At 39.3% G+C, this 20537-nt stretch overlaps 1 protein-coding gene across 6 annotated transcripts in view; it reads right to left on the bottom strand.

Annotated features, from left to right (window-relative positions):
- LOC111335314 (uncharacterized) overlaps positions 1–20537 on the bottom strand; it is a 24624-nt gene extending 4087 nt beyond the window's left edge. Inside the window, exons 1-18 of one of the 6 annotated variants that reach the window (XM_088737390.1) lie at positions 20362–20537; positions 14789–14848; positions 12688–12808; positions 11648–11834; positions 11017–11179; positions 9210–9394; positions 8592–8738; positions 7671–7824; positions 5815–6108; positions 5162–5455; positions 4157–4438; positions 3723–3775; positions 3311–3552; positions 2647–3151; positions 2395–2440; positions 1690–1784; positions 1099–1226; positions 271–539 (exon numbers count right to left, since the gene is read on the bottom strand). In XM_088737390.1, the coding sequence (XP_088593516.1) occupies positions 271–539; positions 1099–1226; positions 1690–1784; positions 2395–2440; positions 2647–3151; positions 3311–3552; positions 3723–3775; positions 4157–4438; positions 5162–5455; positions 5815–6108; positions 7671–7824; positions 8592–8738; positions 9210–9394; positions 11017–11179; positions 11648–11834; positions 12688–12808; positions 14789–14848; positions 20362–20428 (3292 nt within the window). In that variant the 5' untranslated portion in view covers positions 20429–20537. Of the gene's footprint in view, positions 1–270; positions 540–1098; positions 1227–1689; positions 1785–2394; positions 2441–2646; positions 3152–3310; positions 3553–3722; positions 3776–4156; positions 4439–5161; positions 5456–5814; positions 6109–7670; positions 7825–8591; positions 8739–9209; positions 9395–11016; positions 11180–11647; positions 11835–12687; positions 12809–13741; positions 14170–14788; positions 14849–20361 lie in introns of those variants that run through there. The other 5 variants (XM_088737391.1, XM_088737396.1, XM_088737395.1 and 2 more) reach the window with 5 other exon arrangements.

Raw genomic sequence — 20537 nt, 5'->3', positions numbered from 1 at the left:
GTATCAAAACATGTTCCCGCACTACAACGCAAAACTGCGCGAGGCTATTGCCAAATTCTTGTCCACAATTACTTTAGTCGTTTTGTACAACGTTTAAATTCACTTCACGGAAGGCAAACCTAAAAACATTAGTTTAACAAAAGTAAAAAGTAATGTAAACGATCGAGAAGATTAAATCCGATTGCCAAAGACAAACTTGAAAGATTTTGTACTTTTTAAGATCCACAAACCATGACTTAACTTCTTCAATGACGCATACAAATGACTCACCCCAGGCCAGCGCAGAACACTTCCATATAACGTAATCCCCAAAGTCTCTGAATACTTTAACAAATGCTTGGTACATGAAATACGCCTCTATCAGCATCCACAGAAACGCCACCAACAAAAAGTAATGAATTAGGGCTGCTACGACCCGGCAGGCGTCCTCTGCCATCCCGCCCCTCTCCACCCCCGCGACAAACACGATTAGCACACACAGGAGCGAGACACACAGATGAAGCAGAATCTTAGCTGCGATTTGATCCTTTCGAAGCTTCCTGTGATTGTGGATTTGAAAAAGAAAATCGTTTAAACACTTCTCTAAAAACAAGTGCATTAAATTGTCAAGACCCTAATCTTGTACAATCATAAAGGGAGAAAAAAGCTGAGAAAGCTGTTCAGAAGCTTTTCCTTACCTATCACACACCTACACGGAATGGACACATAGAGCCACATTATACTAAAGAGTGACTAACCCCGCCAAAAACTTGTGTTAGATTGTTTTTAACTTAATGGTCACACTATGTAAAATTCACAGATTTAAAAGTTGCAACCATCTCAAAACAACATATCGAACTTTACCCAGTAAAAAGAGGGTTTAAGCGAGACAGTTACACAAAGATTTCGCCTACAGACTGACATTTGTGAGAATTATGTTGCAAAGCATAACACTGCTCAAGAGCTTTGGCTGAAATTGCCCCAAACTGGGGTTGGGAAGAGTTTAATTTCGAATCACCTCGTACACACCACAAGACATCATTATTGCAAGTAGACAATTATCAATGTACAAAAAGTCTGACTTTAAACTGAAATGCTTGACAAGTTAAAAATTCTTACTTGAAAAACGAAAAGGTAAATATGGTAAGCGACAATCCCAAAATAGACAATGCGCATCCGAAGTAACTGATGAGTGACAATACCATGGAGTGTTTGCCGCAAGCCTTCGAAGTGTGAGCTTCTACATCCTACAAATAAACAATAACAGAGAATCCATGTTTCAAATGTGACAAATAGTCGCTCCTACCGTGGGCAAACAAAAAGTCGGGGTACAGTCCACAAACGAGCAGTGTCAGAAACTTAAATCTTAACCCAAGAGACTGGTATCTAATTCCTCCGTACAGTATCACCCCTGAATCAAACATGTCTCATCAGCTTAAGAAGCTTTTGATCATTTCACAAATTCTCCTTACCGGAACCATGAGAAATGTATAGAAAACAGTATGGAGAATATGTATACTGATGTTAGGGTAAGATGGGTAAAGGGGCTGGCTTCATGTGTTTGCATGTGTTTTCATGTGCTTTCATGTGTTTCATGGCTTTGTGTTTGCCACAAGGGGGTGTTCCAATCCGTGTTTTGATGTATGCTTACAGGCAGTGTCCTTACATGGAAGACAGAAGGGCGGATGGGATTTACAATAGGATACTCACCACCAGGACTGCAAAGTTAGTCATGTGATCACAATAGCAAATGACGGTGTCATTAACTATTCCTCGAAGTGAACAACCCGCAGTAGACCATCCATCTAACAAAAGTGAGAATAAACATAATTACAAGTATTTAAAAATTTCACAATTGTAATGGTCCATTTTACAGTTGCGTGCTTGGTTGCCAAGCCTTTGAACAGGAGTGAGGTTAAGGGAGACCTTGTTATGATACAAACGTTGCTGCTTTTTAAATGGAAATTAATTTGTTATCATGCTCACTCGATACTGATCCCAATCACAACAGGGTCACCTTCAGCCTCATTCCTAATCAAAAGCTTGGCAACTAAGTACACAACTGTCTAATGGCCTATTCTCAGTCAATGACAAAGGCATACCAGGATCACAACAGGGTCACCTTCAGCCTCATTCCTAATCAAAGGCTTGGCAACTAAGTACACAACTGTCTAATGGCCTATTCTCAGTCAATGACAAAGGCATACCAGGAAAAGTAAACACCACCAAAGTGGATTTAAACTCGAGTAAAGAACAATAAAAGGAAGGATTAAAGGAAAGTGTTAAGAACAGAAAACGTTGTTTGATCAAGGTCCGCACAGAAAACAAAAAACCTATTTTCAAAGCTCACAAATCGACTCACAAGATGTTCCTGGGTGCTTTAAAGTCAAGTAATGGTAGATATTTTGAGCTCACCTTTCTTGAAATCCCACCAGACACATCTAGTGCTTTTTTCGATGATCTGTTTAAAGAAAGGAAAAAAATGAGAGAGATATTCATTTATATCCTTACTCCCAGGATAGCGATTAATCCTTTTGATAGCGGTAACCATCCTTGAACTACTGGGCCCTGATTTCTTGTCACAAATATCTAATTTCTACAGAAAACATAGAGAAAGGCACAACGCATCTTCTGTACTAACGAAACAATTCCTAACAAATACTTCACCTGTTCGTGGGGCATTTTAAACTTGATAATGACGGGCGAGGTCAGGTTAAACACGTGTCTTTTCCTCAAACTCGCCGCCAGGACTGGGCTGCTCTCTGTGATGACATCTCCGGTGGAGTTTTCCATGGTATAACGTGACGCTTTCCGCTGGAATTTGGACACCTTCTCGGCAGTAAAACCATCCTCGCATACCTCCGTCTTGCGTTCAGGGGAATATCGAGGAGAAAATAGTTTGCTTGTGCGATAGTACACCACAATCAGAGTCGCGTTTTCTTCTGTCTTCAGAGCAGAATTGGGTACAGTCACACTGGCTTCGTTTTCCGAGTTCTCTCCACGAGAAGCGTTTGTACTTGCGTTAAACCCGATACTGTTTTGAGTGGTTTGAACTGACAAGCTAACCCCATTACTGTTTCCTTTGATGAGTTGCTCGTGAACAGCCAGATTGCGTGTACTTCTGCTAAATTGCCCGCCTTTATCGATGTATTCGTCAAGAAGCTTCACAAATCTGGAAGCGGAAACAAACAACTAGGATTAAATTTTTTCAGAACAATTGGAAATATTTCAAAAACAGAGAGCTCTGCCTTGCAATCATCTTAAGGTGTCCAAATGAAATTGAAGTCCCCGTCAATTCCACTATTCAATCAAATTTTCTTTCAACCCTTACTTGGCAGATGTGTTGTACTTGTATCGCGTTTTCTGCAACACGTCTGTCTTCGCATCCATCACGTGACTTATGGTATCCAACACGTGATCACCGACATCGGATGACGTCCGGTTTGTCTTGACAACATTTTGGAGAATGTTTGCTGTAATAGAAATGTCTTTTTCTTGCAAGTCGGAAGACTTGGCTGTAATATTTTTAACTTCTTTCATAACTTTAGCAGCGTTGGCATCCGTTACTGGAACCTGAAAGAAAAATAAATGAACAGCTTACTGTCAACAATTGCGCCATATTGTTTCGGTTTCGTCCGGCAGCGGGCAAACTTTCTTCCCGAAGAGAGATTGGGCATCGCATGACAAGCCTAAGAAGAAAAAGTCCAAAAAAAGTTCTTCTTGACCTAGACTGAACCACTTACTTTATTCAGTTTCTCCAAAGCGCGTGTTATTTTCGAACCTTCGCTGCTTTCCTCTGTAAATTAAAAACAACCAAATGATCATCCAGGGGAAAAAGAGAAACAAACAAACAACTGGACTGGCTGGCTACACTGAGCCTCCAATACAAACCACACACTTCCGCAATTTACAGGAGTTAACCCTTCACTCCTAGGAGTGAGCAAAAACGCGTCTCTCCTTACGTCATTAAAACATTTTCAAGCAGAAAGGTGATGCTAATAAAGAAAAATAACAACCAAGGGATTTGATTGATCAAACACCAAACTCCCAAAGCTAAGATCATGAAAATTGCTTGGTAGAGTTCAGAGAGTTGATATTCTAATCAGGAGAGTGAAGGGGTCAAGACCTCGCTAATCAACACCGAGCCTGATGTGAGAGTGTACTCTCTCTTTCATACCTATTGAGTAAGTTATGTTCTTGCTATAGGGCCCAGGTCCTACTCTTGTATAGGCTCGCACGCCAATGTAGTACTTCTGATTTATTTCCAGGCCCTTGATGTCCTGTGAAAGTTTCTCTTTGCTTTCGAAAGTGTCCACTTCCCCGTTAGGTTTGTATAAGATAACTTCATAACTGGCGATTTTTCCATTACTGTGCTCAGCGCTCGGGATGAACCATGACACTCTAATGTCGCTTTTACCACGTGGTATGATGACCACATCACGGGGTGGACCGCTAGGGGCTGGAGAGGAGAAGGAATGGAAATAAGCATATATACTAAGGCACAGTTTAAAAATACTAATTCTAGAATATTGGTTTAGTAAAAGTAGTTAATAAAAGCAGAAAGATGCCGATAAACTAATCAGGAATAAGGATGGTGAAGGATGGAAAATAACACTCCAGATAACGGTAAACTACCGCTGTCAAATTGTTTGGGAAACACGTATTGGGAATTTCGCTGAATCAAAGTGAACATACCTTCATCAAGGAACCAAATGCCCATGGCTAAATGCATTCTGTTAGCTACTTAGTGTAGACACGTGTAAGTTTTTTGGTTTCGCCATAATGGAACCGTTCTGTATTGATTGCACTAGTCTCTTGATTGAAACATTATTCTACAAGCAACCTTATCATTCAAAGATCTTTATTCTTGCGGGTTCAGAGTAGCAATAAAAAAACGGTTTAAATCCGGGGTAACATTTAATCGTATTGACTAATCGTCCGAGTGAGGCTATTCCTAAGGACTGTTATTCGAAGATTTGACTGACGTTTCGACAACCTTGGCAGAGGCCATCATGCCGAGATTCGAGGAGAATCGACTGGGGAACAATAGTCCTTCTCAGAGCTATGTTCACCCGGACGACCAGACAACACGATCAAAATACAAATAAACAAACAGACAAGCCGGAAAAAAAAAAAAAAAAAAAAAAAAAAAAAAAAAAAAAAAAAAAAACCTGATCCTCACCTGCTTCTTTTGTCTCAAAAGAATGTGGCATACTAAATGGTCCCTCGTCATCATCAGTGTAGTGAGACGCCACCTCTACAACATAGGTGGTGTACGGATGCAGTCCGTCTAAAGTGATCATAATATCATCACCTCTGCTGGTCTTGTTTCGCTCCACCTGTAACCAGTCCCAGTAAGCTGAGCGTTTTCTGTAGCGCACAAGGTACTTAGCTGTGTCTGTTGGTGTGGGGTCTTTAACTAGGATAAGTAGAGTCCTGGACTGGACGTCTGTGATAACCACTTCTGGGCGAGGAGCTGGGAACAAAATAAAATAAGCAATGTCGAGGGTCCGTACACACATCTCCACTCACGTGTAAACTTGCGAATATAAAGGAGTTAAGGTGATTACAAAAAGATTTCCAGTGATATCTCGGAAAACTGTTTCCAGTCACCTTAACTTAAAAAAATCAGGTGGAAATTTTCTTTAAAAACTGAGCAGGAAACCAGAAAATAATGTTCTCCTACAGAAGAAAAACACCAAAGAGGAAGTAACTAACCAAAAGGGAATTGGAACCATCTGGGATGGAAAAGATCAAAGCAGATTCCATACGACACACTAAAAAGAATAGGCTCCAATTTCATGAGGAAAAAAAGCAAAAATCGGAAACACATACCATGAACAAGAAGATGAATGTTCCGTGTCGCGTTGATTGGCAATCCTGGGTACCAGGCCGTGCAAGACAACACAGAACCTCGGTCTTTGTACTTGACACGAGATAACGTCAACACGCTCTTCACACTTCCGTTACTAAAGACCCCGGCTGGGGGTGGGGAGGGGATCACAAGTCCGTTTTGATACCATTCCATGTGAGCACCAGGCTGACCGGTAACCAGGCACGTCAGATTGACAGAACTGGTGCGATTGAGTTCCACTGTCTCACTTGGCGGATTGACTTCCGGTACGCTCCCTGTATGAAAAAAAAAAAAACGTGACTAATGTAAGATTTATCGCACAAGGCGTGGCATAAGGAAAGCGGATTAGTAAACCAGGATTATGAATTTCTTTTTAATGTGTAAAACCACGGAAGTGTCAGCAGTTAGCCTCATATCATGATCGTTCCATCATCAATCGTTAGAAAATTGATTTCTATCAATAACCACCGGAAGAGATGGACAGGTAACTTCTCGTAGCAATTGCAATAATCGCCAAGCAGTTATGGGACGAGACTAAATAACTATCAGCCAAATTGTGTGACGAAATTACCTTGTCTAAATAAATGGAAATGTGTCTTAACTAGATGGGAATTACCAGGGTGCAAGAATTAGTAATAGCAACAAACTCGACGGCTTGTTTCGCACGGACGATTAAACCAGTATTGGTAACTAAGATCCGATTCTTAATTCTCCCCTCTTGATGCTACACATTTCCTTGTGAATTAGTTACGAGAATTTGGTCTTACATCAAGATAACTTCTATCTGATAAATCCGAGTACTGATATAACTTGTTTGCGGGGTAATGAGGGGATATTTTAGGAAGAAGTTACATATTAAATCACTTCTGGGAGTTAAAGAGTTAACGGCCAAGCTCTCACGAGTGGACTTAGAGACAGACATGCTGATAGTTTTGGAGATAAAAAATGTTATTTATCTCCCTTGACGCGTTCACAAACCTTCATGTGCCTATTAAACAAGCTGAAACAGGAAACTCGCCTCATGCACTCAAAGAGGAAAACGCGAGAAAACAGGAGAGGAAGAGGGTAAAAGATCCAATCAGGTTTATGTCACGGACAGCATCATTCCTATTTTTACCTTAAAAAATGTTAACACTGACACACTCAGACGACTTTTGTATGAAAATCACAATCTAACGTTTCCCTATCTCGATTTAAAACCGCATTTTACATCCTACCTTCGTATAGTTGTTTTCTAAAGAGTGTTGCCTTGCTGCATAGTTAGTAGAAGGGGACAACCACTAACCATGCTCATTATAATGAGTCGAGTTGGACAATAAAACTCTTTATTGTAAATTGCGTTCATAAGTACAAATTTTTAAATTAGTAGTTCCATTGTCAAATGATAAATTCAAGAAAGATGATCTCATCAGTTCCTTGTAATATTTCCCCTTCCTCTGAAGCCTATAGAGATTACTTTGACTTGTTGTAACGACACTCAATCGAAATGCTCTCTAACTTAACATGAAGGCAAATCAATTTAAAGACGTCTTTGCTCTTAGCACCAAGCTCAGTTTAAAAAAAGACTCCGGCTTGAAAAACAACTACTCGGTAACGTAAAAGATTTGACCTGAGGTCAACAAAGCAAAATAACTTCTGCATTTTCATGCTATCTAGCTCTTCCGTAAGAAAATTTGTATTCAGTCAAGCGACAAAAACTAAATTAAAGATTTACAAACTGAGATTCTATCACATTTGTGCACAAGACAAACAAAATTTAAGTACACCCTTGCATAATTCCGCTTTCAATTAGTAATGACTTGACCTTACAAAATGGCGTCCACGAATCTATCTATACCTTTAGTAGGAAGACACTCGTAAACCTCAACCCGCAGACAGATAAAGCCCCCTTCGTTCCAAGCTAAAGGATTGAAGCGGATGTAACGGGCAAATATCCTGTGAGAAAGGAACCTCTTTATCACTGTTTCGTTGTCAAAGTTGCCTTGGAAAACCTAATGGAAGAAGAAATAAAAGCTTAGCAAAATCATTTATCTTTATAGGAAAAATAAAGTAAGACTGCTCTCGCGGATCCTGAGAGGAAAACAGAATGTTTCGATGACATTCAATGAATAAGTAATCCAGGGGCGTAGCCAGGATTTTTCAAAGATGGGATCACAGAGGCTACTCACCATTTACACCGCTGCTCTCCCGCGTATATCAGTGGGCTCAGTCGTATTATCGCGGCATGAAGACTCATATCAATGGCTTTTACGGCCAAGATATTGCTCTAAAGAAGACCTACCAAGGGGGGGTCACCAGCACCCCAGGATCCCCCCTGGCTACGCCCTTGTAATCACCCTAGATTATTGATTCTCCCCTCGAGCTGCTACACAGTTCCACGTATATTGACCGAATCAAAATATGGCGTCCAATTTGAATTGCCTTACTAGCCTCTCACACATGTGATAATCCTTTTGTGTTTCCATGTCAAGGCGAGTCCAAAACAATGGTAATTCAAATTGGACGCCATATTTTGATTCGGTCAATTGGTTACCAGAATTTGGTGTCGGATCAAGATGACAACTTCCACCTGATAAGTATGAGTACTCTCATTAGCTGTTGGCTGGGGGGTTGTTTGCTGGATGTATGGAGATTTTTGAAGGGTTACATAGTAATCACTTGTGGAAGTTGAAGGGTTGATAAACTGTATGGGAACAGTGCAGCTCTGATCTGTACCAAAGTTTAATATATATATATTTTTTTTTGTATTTGCTCATACCTTGCTTCTGCTTTCTCCCCTCTCTCTGTAGGAGCGCCACGTAAGTCCATCTGTACTGTAATTCAAGTGATACTTTGATACATACATTTCCGCCATGTAGCCCTGAGTTGCTACACCAGACACGGACCGCACCCGACCCAGATCAACCTGAGTCACGTAAAGCAAAAAATACTCGTAAGTACAGTCATCAATACAGCACACAAGATTCATGACAGTACCCTCTTCTAAAAAGAGCTGGTTAAATATTACTTTGTCAATGCTTACGGTTAAATTGTACACGTTAAAAAAAAAAAAAAAAAAAAAAAAAAAAAATGGAAATAGAAATTATGACAAGAAAACGATCTGCCGCTTCAGGATGTAAGAACTTATCAAACAATCGATTTCCATAAATGTTACAGTCCTTCATTTATGTTGAGAAGACTTAGTCAAATATGGGATTGGGGTTCTTAGGAGCAAAGAATCCGTTTTCTTACGGTTTAAGCTTCATTACATGTTCCCTTGATATACCAATGTCTCTATTACAACGGGATTATCATGCCTGGGCCTTCCTTCGTTATACAGGGGTTGTTATCACACGGAGTTTTGCTATATCAAGCTGCAAAGTAGACACATACTTACCTGTAGATACTGGTTCTTATCCTCTTTATCGGTGCACCACCCTCCCCAGTTAAATTGGCCGCCATGATTCCCTGCCTTATTGTTAAGACGAGCGTTGAAGGCATAATGGTTATTCCAGTGGGAAGATGCAGACATCTGCTTATTGGTGATTCTTCGATCCTCAAGGCCAACTGGCGTTTTACAATCTGTTGTTGTGATGAAGAAACACTCTAAATGTTTGTCATGAGCCTAGGACGAAGTGTTCCTCTTGCGTTCCACATGAGGATTCGAGCTTTTAGTTAAAAAAAAAAAACAAAAAAGGTAATGCTCCAATTGGGCAGAGCGCGATACTTTTGAATTTTAAGAGCTCGCTACGTCCACCGAAGATGCACACCTTCACACTTCTCAGATGAAAGTAAGTACAGGAAAAATAATAATCCGTTTACGAACTCGTGTACTCTTGCGGATCATCAACAACGCTGCATGGCTACGAGACCGGCGCGCGGCAAGAACGTGAGTGACACGCGCGTGCAAGAAAAAATCCCCGCGCGCCTGTTTAAATCAGTTAGCTTGCTTAGATTGAAATGGTCGCCACTACCTTACTGAGTTTCAAGTCCCACAATTTGTTTGTTTAACAAACAAAACTCACCAGCCCAAAAATAACCCCGGAAAGTTCGAATGCTAAAAGATGTAACAATACTTATTTAGCTCCACTAAAAACAGGTGTTTACAGTCTGCACCAACCTTCCCTAGATTGGCAGCCACAACTATATCGTTACTCTTCATCATTGACGGCCATAACTAAATCGTCACTCAAACATTTAGTTATGTAGCTCCGCTAAAAATAAGGAGTTTTCATAGTGTAACCTAACCTTCACTGGGTTGAAGGCCATAACTAAATCGTTACTCACACACTTGGTGATGTGGCTCCGCTAAAAAATAGTGAGACTAACCTTTACTGAGCTAAATCGTTACTCACACTTAGTTATGTGGCTCTGCTTGACATAGAGATCATGGGGTCGACAGCCATAACTTAGTCGGTACTTACACACTTAGCCATAACTTAGTCGGTACTTACACACTTAGCCATAACTTAGTCGGTACTTACACACTTAGCCATAACTTAGTCGGTACTTACACACTTAGCCATAACTTAGTCGGTACTTACACACTTAGCCATAACTTGGTCGGTACTTACACACTTAGCCATAACTTAGTCGGTACTTACACACTTAGCCATAACTTAGTCGGTACTTACACACTTAGCCATAACTTAGTCGGTACTTACACACTTAGCCATAACTTGGTCGGTACTTACACACTTAGCCATAACTTAGTCGGTACTTACACACTTAGCCATAACTTAGTCGGTACTTACACACTTAGCCATAACTTAGTCGGTACTTACACACTTAGCCATAACTTGGTCGGTACTTACACACTTAGCCATAACTTAGTCGGTACTTACACACTTAGCCATAACTTAGTCGGTACTTACACACTTAGCCATAACTTAGTCGGTACTTACACACTTAGCCATAACTTGGTCGGTACTTACACACTTAGCCATAACTTAGTCGGTACTTACACACTTAGCCATAACTTGGTCGGTACTTACACACTTAGCCATAACTTAGTCGGTACTTACACACTTAGCCATAACTTGGTCGGTACTTACACACTTAGTTTTGTGGCACTGCTCACTATGCGGAGCGTTTACATTGTGCACAAACCATCGCAAGGTCAACAGTCGCGCTTAAGTCGTTACTTCCATTATTTAGGTATGGACCTCCACTAAAATTAGGGCATGTTTACATTGAACACTAACCTTCACTAGGTTGACATCCATACAGCTCCAGCCTGAGACAAGGCGCCAGGTCTTTACTCTTACTCATACTCAATATCGGGTGTAACCGGATCAGACGAGCGGTCAGCGGCTCTGTCAAATTGTTACTTTTGGGCATAAACGAGTTCCTATTGCCCCTGAATACCTAACACGAAAGTATGTGGAACAGTCATTCTCTTAACGTCATTTCTCCTTACGGTCTACCACACACATCTCATAATTTCGTTTTAATTTAATTTAATTCAATTTAGTCCACTTTCACTGCATTAAGTTTTGCAGTGGGGAAGGACTAGAAAGGAACATAGGAACCATTCGTGCTAGTCCACCCTCCCACCCTTCCCACCCCAGGGGAGGACATCCATCACACAGTAATCTCGTGTGTGGGAAATTAACGTCTCCTACCCCAACCCTGCAGGAGACGGGACCTCCATTTATTTGGAATAAATCCGAGAAGACTAAAATATCTAACCATTTCTTGATGTTACAGAAAGGTGCCAAATTCTTCTCAATTATTTTAAGACCCCTCCTCGAACCCTCGACCTCCCGCACAACAGTCCAGCGCTCTATCCATTGAGCTAACCGGGAGGCGGCCATTAAGGTAAAGCCAACTCACCTTAACCTTGCCATTGACAGCGTAATTGAACCACGTTAAGTTGTCATAGCTAAACGCTAGCCTGAAATATTCAACGTAGTTACCAAGGGCTCCCTGTGTAACCAATTCTGTGATGGTGTGAGGCGTAAGAAGGTCTATTTGAATATACGGGCTGTGATCTGACTCTTTCGGACACCAACCGCCTCTACTGGTAAGCAAAAGTAAAATGTAACTTCAATAAGGGCAACATTCCTTGCTGTAGAGCGCTTTTCGTTAAGTGTCGTCAAACTAAAACTAAAAGTAATCATAACGGCAACAACAAGGAAAATATCTCTCAACGCCAATAAGAAATCGAAGTAAAAACAAGCGCGGGAAAACGCGGGCAACCAAGTCGTGATTCGTTTTAGTTTTGCATCTCATTGGCTGATCAATTCCTTTATTCTCGTGACCTTAATGTGTGATTCAGGGGTGATATTGTTAGGAGAAATTAGATGTTAGTCACTCTCAGCTGGTCACTCTAAGGAGCCCTGCACAGATCTGCACTATCTTATACCCATTTCCTTATAGATTTGTTACGAGAATTTGGTGTTAGATCAGATCAAGATAACAAATTCTATCTGATAAGTTTGAGTATTCTTGTTACCTGTTTGTTGGATAATGCATGGATATTATAGGGAGAAGCTAAATGTTAATCACTTCTCATGGGCGGATCCAGGAATTTTTGTTTGGGACGGTCTAAACTTTGGTTCAGAAAGGACTGTTGGACTCTTTTGAGGCAGATTACTTCTCTCCCACATCTCCCACACCCCCTCTCACTAGTCGCGGTTTCAAGTTATAATGCCTTGGCCGCTTACCGTTTACTTGGATTCATTAAAAAAAATCAGCCAGTTAAAAATTGATATAAGATCCTGTCGATGTAAGAATTTCAGTCTCAAAGTTGTAAGCGTCAGGTCTGATAGGGGGGGAGGGGTCCGGATCCCCCGGACCCTCCCCCTGGATCCGCCACTGCTTCTGGGAGTTAAAGGAAAATCTAAAATAAGGTAATAAAAGCGAACACTTACCCCTCTAACCGAGCTAAAGCCGGCCTTGTTGCGCCCGTTCTGTATGAAGACGCAGTGATCTGTTCGTCCTTGATTTTAACCTTGCCTTGCACAGACTCCATTCCCAGAGCTGAGAAGCACCCTTCAAATTGAGAAAAAAATTCAACAAAACAAAACACTTGATACATGGATGAATCAATATAAAGTTTATCTCCTTCAACTCTTTCCAAACATCCTCATCTCTGAGGTTCAAATAATCCCAGTATAAATTAACCCCGATTCACAACATCACGATGCAAATGACTCCTCTTATTCCAAGAACCCAACCATAACTTCTCTGCACTGTTCCCACACATTTCTTCCTTATACATCTAACTCTAAGAATTTGGGAATAAATCAAAATATTAACACTTTGCCGATCTTTTCGCTTTTTTTTCGTAACCCGTCAGCTTGAAAATGTTTTGGAAAGAAAGTAATTTTGGTCACTACCGACACTCCAAGGCTGGCGGATCACGCAAAGGCAATGCAAGGATAAAGAACTTTTAAAACCACGTTCTCCTTTGAAGACCGAACCCACTTGTGTGTGTCAACACACAACATCGCAACCACCTCGCAGCAATTTCCGAAAATAAATTGGCTTTAGCGAGACTAGCGAAATCGTTGCTTCCTTATTTAGCGATCTTTACACAAGCACAATAAAAACTTAAGCTCTGGTGGTCCCTCTTGTAAGCTGTGATTATCGTCAGCGAAATACTCCATCAGTTGTAAAAAACAGCAAACTTGAGTACAATGGTCAGTGGAAGGCTTAACACAAAGACACAGAAATCCACATTTTAGTTTTCCACACAAAACTGAGATTTCAAAATAACCTCCGAATTTGGTCCCTTATTCCTGAAAATCTTCATGGTTTCACTCAAAAACTGTTACAAATCGACCGTATTGAACATGGATTCTAATGTTGTCGAGATGAACTTCCTCCATCGGCGCACATACTGAATTGAAAAGTATAGAACGTTTTACGAAGTAATTTACTTAACACATAAAAAGATTAGCCTACGAAGGCTACGAAACCTACCAAACTGAATGATGTAGAACAAAATCACCAATGCCCCCATACGAGATGCGGTGTGAAGACAAGAAAATGCGTTCATTTTCTCTTTGTTCAGTCATATAATTCTATCCGCCTATTCAAATCACAAATCTACGCGTTCTTTTGTCGAAGCGTAGAAACGAAATTTAATTTTAATCATCTTTCACCGGAAAATACAAACATTGGGTGTGAAATACTACGCCACTTATTGAAATGGTAATTTCGGTTTGAATGAAACAACGACGCAATTTTGGGAAGCCCTGTCTAATAAATAAGCGAAATTAGATCAAACCTTGTGATCAGTAAAATAAAATGCTTAACTATTCTTAGCTGAAGAAATCAAAGCTTTCTCAGTGCAAAATTGTAAAAATTTCCAGTTTCAAAGCGAACTGATGACATAATTGTTCAGTTATCAGAAGAATGCGAGACTTTTCCCAGATGTCATTTTGATAGCTTGCTTTGACTAATCTTCAACAAATAAATCTTTCCGCTTGTTCAGACTTGGTGACTATCTACAGTATCCCTTAGCTCAGTTTATCCGGTACTTTTAGCGAGATTTTAAAATTAACATCCGCGCGCTAATAGCCGACAACTTTCCAAGACCATTTTAGCGTTGATAGGGGAGGCACACTCCACAATGTTCTTAAGATTAACTTAGAAAATGCTCAGGGTTCTTGTTGTTGACTACTATACGTGACTCAAACGACACGAGCAACAGTGACATCACTGACATGTTTGCTTTCATCTTTTCATCTTTTCTTCTGTACTGAATTGTCCACAAATGGAACAAACATTATGCCTGACAGAGGTCACAAACGTAAATCCTGAAGGCACCAGGATGTTGTTCCTAAATTTAAAAATTATCTCCTTCTACGTAAGAACCATTACACAGCAAATATTTCTCTGAATTAGATAATCTAGCCCATACCACAAAAGGATACGATAATCTGACTCAATACCACAAAGGGATACATTTTAGCGTAACAGTAACAAAAACAACAAATAAAAAAGCGTTTAGGAGATAGATTGTACCTCGAAGCTGGCTCGCAAATTCGTGGTCATATTTGTATTGGTGTTTCTTGCCTTTGGAAACTTAAACAAACAAAAAATCTTGATGTGAGTCTCACACGAAACATGTGTCATTTCTGCCATGTTGTCAGAGATTCCTTATCCCACACATTGATAAAGGCGACACATTCTTGCTTCTAGGAGGTTCTGATAGCAAATCTATGAAAGTTCACACTACACTTCATACACCAGTTACAGAGGTATACTTAAAGGCTGAGGCAAACGACAGATTCTTATGACTTTCTTTTTTCCTTCTTCCCACTATTCCTTAACTCATATTCAACAGTAAATTAGAACAAAAATAAAGGGCTTATCTCAGTTATAAAAAATAAGACGCATCACAGACAATAAGCATAATAACGGTTGGTCTATCTTTCAGAGCTCAGGCTTAAAGATCCTTATCTTTTTAACTCGTCATTTACAATCCATATAAATCTTCTTCAATCTTCTCTTGGCCATCCTTATTTCTTATTGGTTTATTATCCTCTTCTGCGTTTTCTATCTCACCGAACTAATATTCTGTAGACCATATTTACAATCCGTATAAATCTTCTCCATACTTGGCCATCCTTGTTGCTTATTGGTTTATTTGTCCCTACTGTGTTTTACTATCTCACTGAATTAATATTCTATGGACAAATTACAATCCGTGTTAATCTTCTCAATCCTAAGCCATCCTCGTTCCGTCTTGCTTTATCGTTGTCTCTAAAGTGCTTTTCGACCTTACTTAACTAATATTTTGTAGTCATTTATTATCCGTGTCAATCTCCTCGATCCAAACCCACATTCGTTCCTTTTTAGTTTATTCTCACCCCTCTGGTGTTCATCTAATCTACCAAACGATTATTTCAAGGTTTTAATCTAAACCCAATTCTCTTTGATGATTTAAACGACTCACAACATCGTAACGTAAATTCAGCACTTTTCACTGTTGAGTGTCCTCAGTAATCCGGGGTGGCATTCGTTTTTCTTCACTACGCTCCGTGATTGGCTTAAATCTCGCGCCGCCCTCTAAACCAATCAGATGCAAAACCGAACGCGATTTGCGGGTCCTGCGCGTTTTCCCCCGCTATGATATTTGCTTGCTTTCACTTTGAGTTCTGATTGACTCATTGTGTTTTTATCAATAGTCCATTTTACAGTTGTGTGCTTGGTTGCCAAGCCTTTGAATGGGATTGAGGGAAGGGTTGACCTTGTTATGATACAAACCTTGCTGCCTTCCAAATGTAAATCACTTTGTTATCATACTAAGTAGATACAGGTCTCTATCACAACAAGGTCACCTTCAGCCTCACTCTGAATCAAAGGCTTGGCAACTAAGTACACAACTGTAAAATGGCCTATTGCTTTTGAATGGCTGATGTGAATACCTTGGTTTAAGTTTGATGAAATTAAATCAAATTTTGCCCTAACAGATCTAGACCAGACACACATCATTTCCGGTGCTTAGGTGTTGACCACTGATGGCAGTGTTAGTCTCATCCTGAACCAAGATATTGAAAAAGCTATCTCCTCTCAGGTCTAGTGTTTGTTTTCTTGTTTGTTTGTTTTGTTTCAATTTGTTTCCAGCACTGTTTTAGACTTGAGTAAGCAAGAGCACATGCTGCTTCAGAAAAATCCAATGAGAGAAGATGATCATTGTTTAAAATTGATATTCCACAAATTTTCACTTGTTCTCAAGGAAATGGGAGAATGATATATTTATCTTAAATTTCATTGCGTGATTTATCAAATGGTTCATAGGAAGATTTCTTGATAGCTTGTGAAGCAAACAAAGATAAACATAAACACTTAGAGAAAAAACAAATAAGTGATGGAAACTGCAAACACCAATGCATTTTGCAGTGTATGGGTAAAAGTACTGTTTAGAAATTTATACAATTTTGCAAAAAATCCCTTTGTTAACACCTCTTCGCATCTACATTTTAAAAGTTGACCAATGTTCAAGATTTTGTTCAAAATAAAATTGTTTCTTCTTAATTTTCTAGCCTGTATATCATGTTGGAAGCACTTTTGCACGAGAAAACACTCTGTTGGAGAATTCTTACGTATCTTTTTTGTTTCCTTTCCCTTTCTTACTTGTGGATATGCAAAGAACAAGAATGAATTATTGAGGAGATTCCATGCACAAATTGTGTGGCATCAGCACAGCCTAAGGAGTCTGGGGAAAGCATGCATCTCACTAAAGATGTTGGACTGATCGCTAAATATGGGAGATCAACTCTTGCGAGGATGACAGATTGTTTCTGTTACTTGGAATCACAGGATCATTGGCTCATAATGCAATTACTACATATTCTAATCATATTCTGCACAGTATATCCATGAGGGCATCATAGTTTCCCTTTGATTTTATCAACTTACTTGGTCATGACATATATCTTATTAACCACGTGCGAGGGCTGTACTGGGAGAATATTGGCCCAGGGTCTTGACAGTACAGACCGAGCACAGTGAGGTTCGTACAAAAAAGACCAAGGGCCGATATTCTTCCAGTACGGTCCCGAGCAAGCTTGGTTAATAAGAGATTTATTATACGACTGAAGTTCAAAGGGACACAAGTGCAGTATCATTCGGGACCGTGCCTGGTCCAATACTGAGAGAATATTGACCGGCAATAGAGCAGTTTGATTGGTTGATTTTAGATATTGGCCCTCTGACTGCCCGAGTCATGTAATAGATAGATACTCCAAAAATCAGGCTTCCAAGTAAGGACTGGAACCTATTTTTCAGTAAAGTAATCAATGAAAAATAATAACAGGTTTCAGTCCTTACTTGGAAGCCTGATTTTGGAGTATCCATTTAGGTCAGAACCCAACTGACTGACCCATTTGACGAGAGGGAGGGCAATGGGAAATGAAACATCTTATACAAAAACAATAAACATTAAAACTATTTAGAATCCTTTGTACTGTATTTTTTCTGAGGCTGGGTCCAATTCTTTGTGTCCACATTTGTTTTTTCACAGTTGGATCCTTTGTCATGAGCACATGGAAAGGTGCCAAGGAAAAGGAGGAAAAATTGGAGAAAAATGAGAGGAAAAATGAGAGAGAACTAATTTAAATGTTGCAGTTATTAGTGTAACACTTTTTTCAACGTTTGGTATCTTGTGACCACCCTTTTTAACCTAATGTCTGTACCCATTAGATTGGCTTCCTCAGATATTCACTAAAGCAAATGAGAAGAATTGTCTATTTCTTTTGCATCAGATTTCACTTATATTAACACCAAACAGGACAACAGAAACAAATTGCTTGGAGATAGAAAAGGTTACAGCACATTGCTGTGGGTGATTGGGTGCCCAGCACTGGTTCAATGTTTTCAAACCATAGATATTTCCTGTCTTGTATATGCTATGGAAGACTGAGAGTTTCCCTTAAGCAAATAACATGACTGCCATGTTATTATTTAAGGGTGCTCTTCATGTTGTGGTTTGGGGAAAAAAATTTCACATCAGATATAAATAATTTCTCACCAGATATGCAATGCATTAAAGAATGAACAAGGGTACTGTAACAAGTATCTAAATTGATATTTTTTTCCCACATGAAAGCTTTGAATGCAACACAACTTAGGATACTATGTGCATTTTTTTTTTGTGGAAAGATAAATTATCCATCAGGAACAACATAAAAACATATTTCGGTAACTCATTACATAGATAAATGTTCAAAATCAGTTTTAACAAATCACACAAAAAACGAGAGAGTGCAAAATAACTTATTAATTCAAAACAAAGTGGAAGACAAAGTAAGTCATATAAAGCCGATAAATCTAATTAGATTATTTTGCTCTAGTTTTTAATAGGTACATCTTTTTCTCTTAGCTTTGTTCTTGATAAAATACCAATTATTCTGGGTGGGTCCCTTTGAAAATGTGAAATTTGTTTACCTAAAATATCAAACTACTCGGTCGCAAAGTTGTTTTTACATTTCATTTCAAAGCATCCCGGCTGGCTTTCTAGCCGAAATAAATTCTATAAGCTCTTTAGATTTTGTTTTGTTTTGTATTTGAAAAAGCTGACAGTGAGTCAATGACCTAAAATAACAATGACTCATAAAAGCATATTTTCCATGTTTTAAATTTTCTGTTTTCCTTCGCGGAGGACAGGCACTCTACGCTTTCTATCAGGTTATACTGAAAACCATTCCAACGCAGATGAAAATAAAGTTTCATGTGGATCGAAAGAAGTAGAAGTCTCTTACGATCAAGATTATAACAAGGAAAGTTTGATTTTCGTAAGGAAAAAAAGTAAAAGAAAAAAATACCTTCTGCAACACCAACAAATCCCACAAAAACAGCAGTGACCAGAGCGCACTGCGAAATTTGAAACAGATTCATAAAATTCGCGAAAACGAAATTTTAACTTCTATCCAAGAGCAAATTTCGAAATATTACTGTTTTACATCTGGCTTCAGCAAGCTAGCGATAACGATAATTTTGCTGATAATAAACGCACTTGGCAAATGCTCCTGGTTTCCATCTCCGCGAGAGGGACGGCATTTTCCCAAGAGATTGTCAGTTTTCTCGCCAAGACCAATTAAGACTTGACACAAATAAGCTAACCCACTGAAAAAACCCACTGTATTAAACACAATGAACGAAGCAAACAAACGATCGAAAAAGTGAAAGGTAAATTATCCTTGGTTACACTTCCAATTTCCTAATAGCGCAAGGCAAATATTTGAAGGGATTACTACAAATATACGGTCTGAAAATATTATCCCACCGAAAAGCATGCTTCAATTTTCGTTCACACATGTACAAAATATCAAAAATGTATTATTGAATGCTCACTTATTTTTAAGTTGAATTTAAACCAACCTTTCACACAAGTATGTACATATGTCGGAAATAAAAAATACTTTCTCAATCAAATTATACAATCGTACTTTCAAGCCACGTTGCAATTCATGAGCCTACAAAAAAGTGTTTGGGGTATTCTCCTCTAGGTTAGAAACATCAAATGCAAAGAACCTTCCAGCTGAAAAATATTTAAAAGTACTCCCTGGCTAGGCTGAGTAGTTGGATAAACAAAAGCGTTGATGTAAACATGCAGGAAATTTAAAACCGAGCTTTGAAGTATAACTTGCAATAGCATTCCACCGAATACCAACTTGTAAGTAGTTTTGAGCTCTGAAAAGGTTCTTATCTAGTTTTTTATTCTTTTACCCTATTCCACTGTATTTAAAACTAAAGGTATGCAGTGAGACACTAAGACTAAGAAATTAGACAAATATTGGCGCACACGAGCTCAACAGCTCGTGCCAATTAATCGCAAACCTAGCGAAACCGTGTGCATTACGATATTTCATGTTCGCATTCGATTTCTCTCTATTATTTTCTGTATTTCGCTCTTATAAGTCATTCAGAAACCCCCCAAATCTCTAATCATTCGAATGACCGAATTAAAAAGCCCCTCCTTACAAAATCTTTCCAATCTATCGCCGAATACCGAACCAACTTTGTATTGTCTAGTGGTATGTGATGTCCAACGCCACGAAAACGAGCAGCAAAAACTCTTTCGAATTACTCACCTCCATAAACGTCTCTGAAGCATAAAATTACAAGAAATCCCCACAAAAGCAGTAACTCTTTCCTCATCACTCTTTAGTAAAGCCCTTACGATTTACAGTGACTCGTTTATCCCGTTCAATTATTTGCTGTACAACCTTGTCGAGACATGCGCTTGACACAAAGAAAGATAGAAAGA

The sequence above is a fragment of the Stylophora pistillata genome, chromosome 11 (genome assembly GCF_964205215.1).
Source record: "Stylophora pistillata chromosome 11, jaStyPist1.2, whole genome shotgun sequence".
NCBI lineage: Eukaryota > Metazoa > Cnidaria > Anthozoa > Scleractinia > Pocilloporidae > Stylophora > Stylophora pistillata.
Note: the sequence above shows the minus strand (reverse complement) of the source record. Positions and strands in the feature narration are given on the sequence as shown.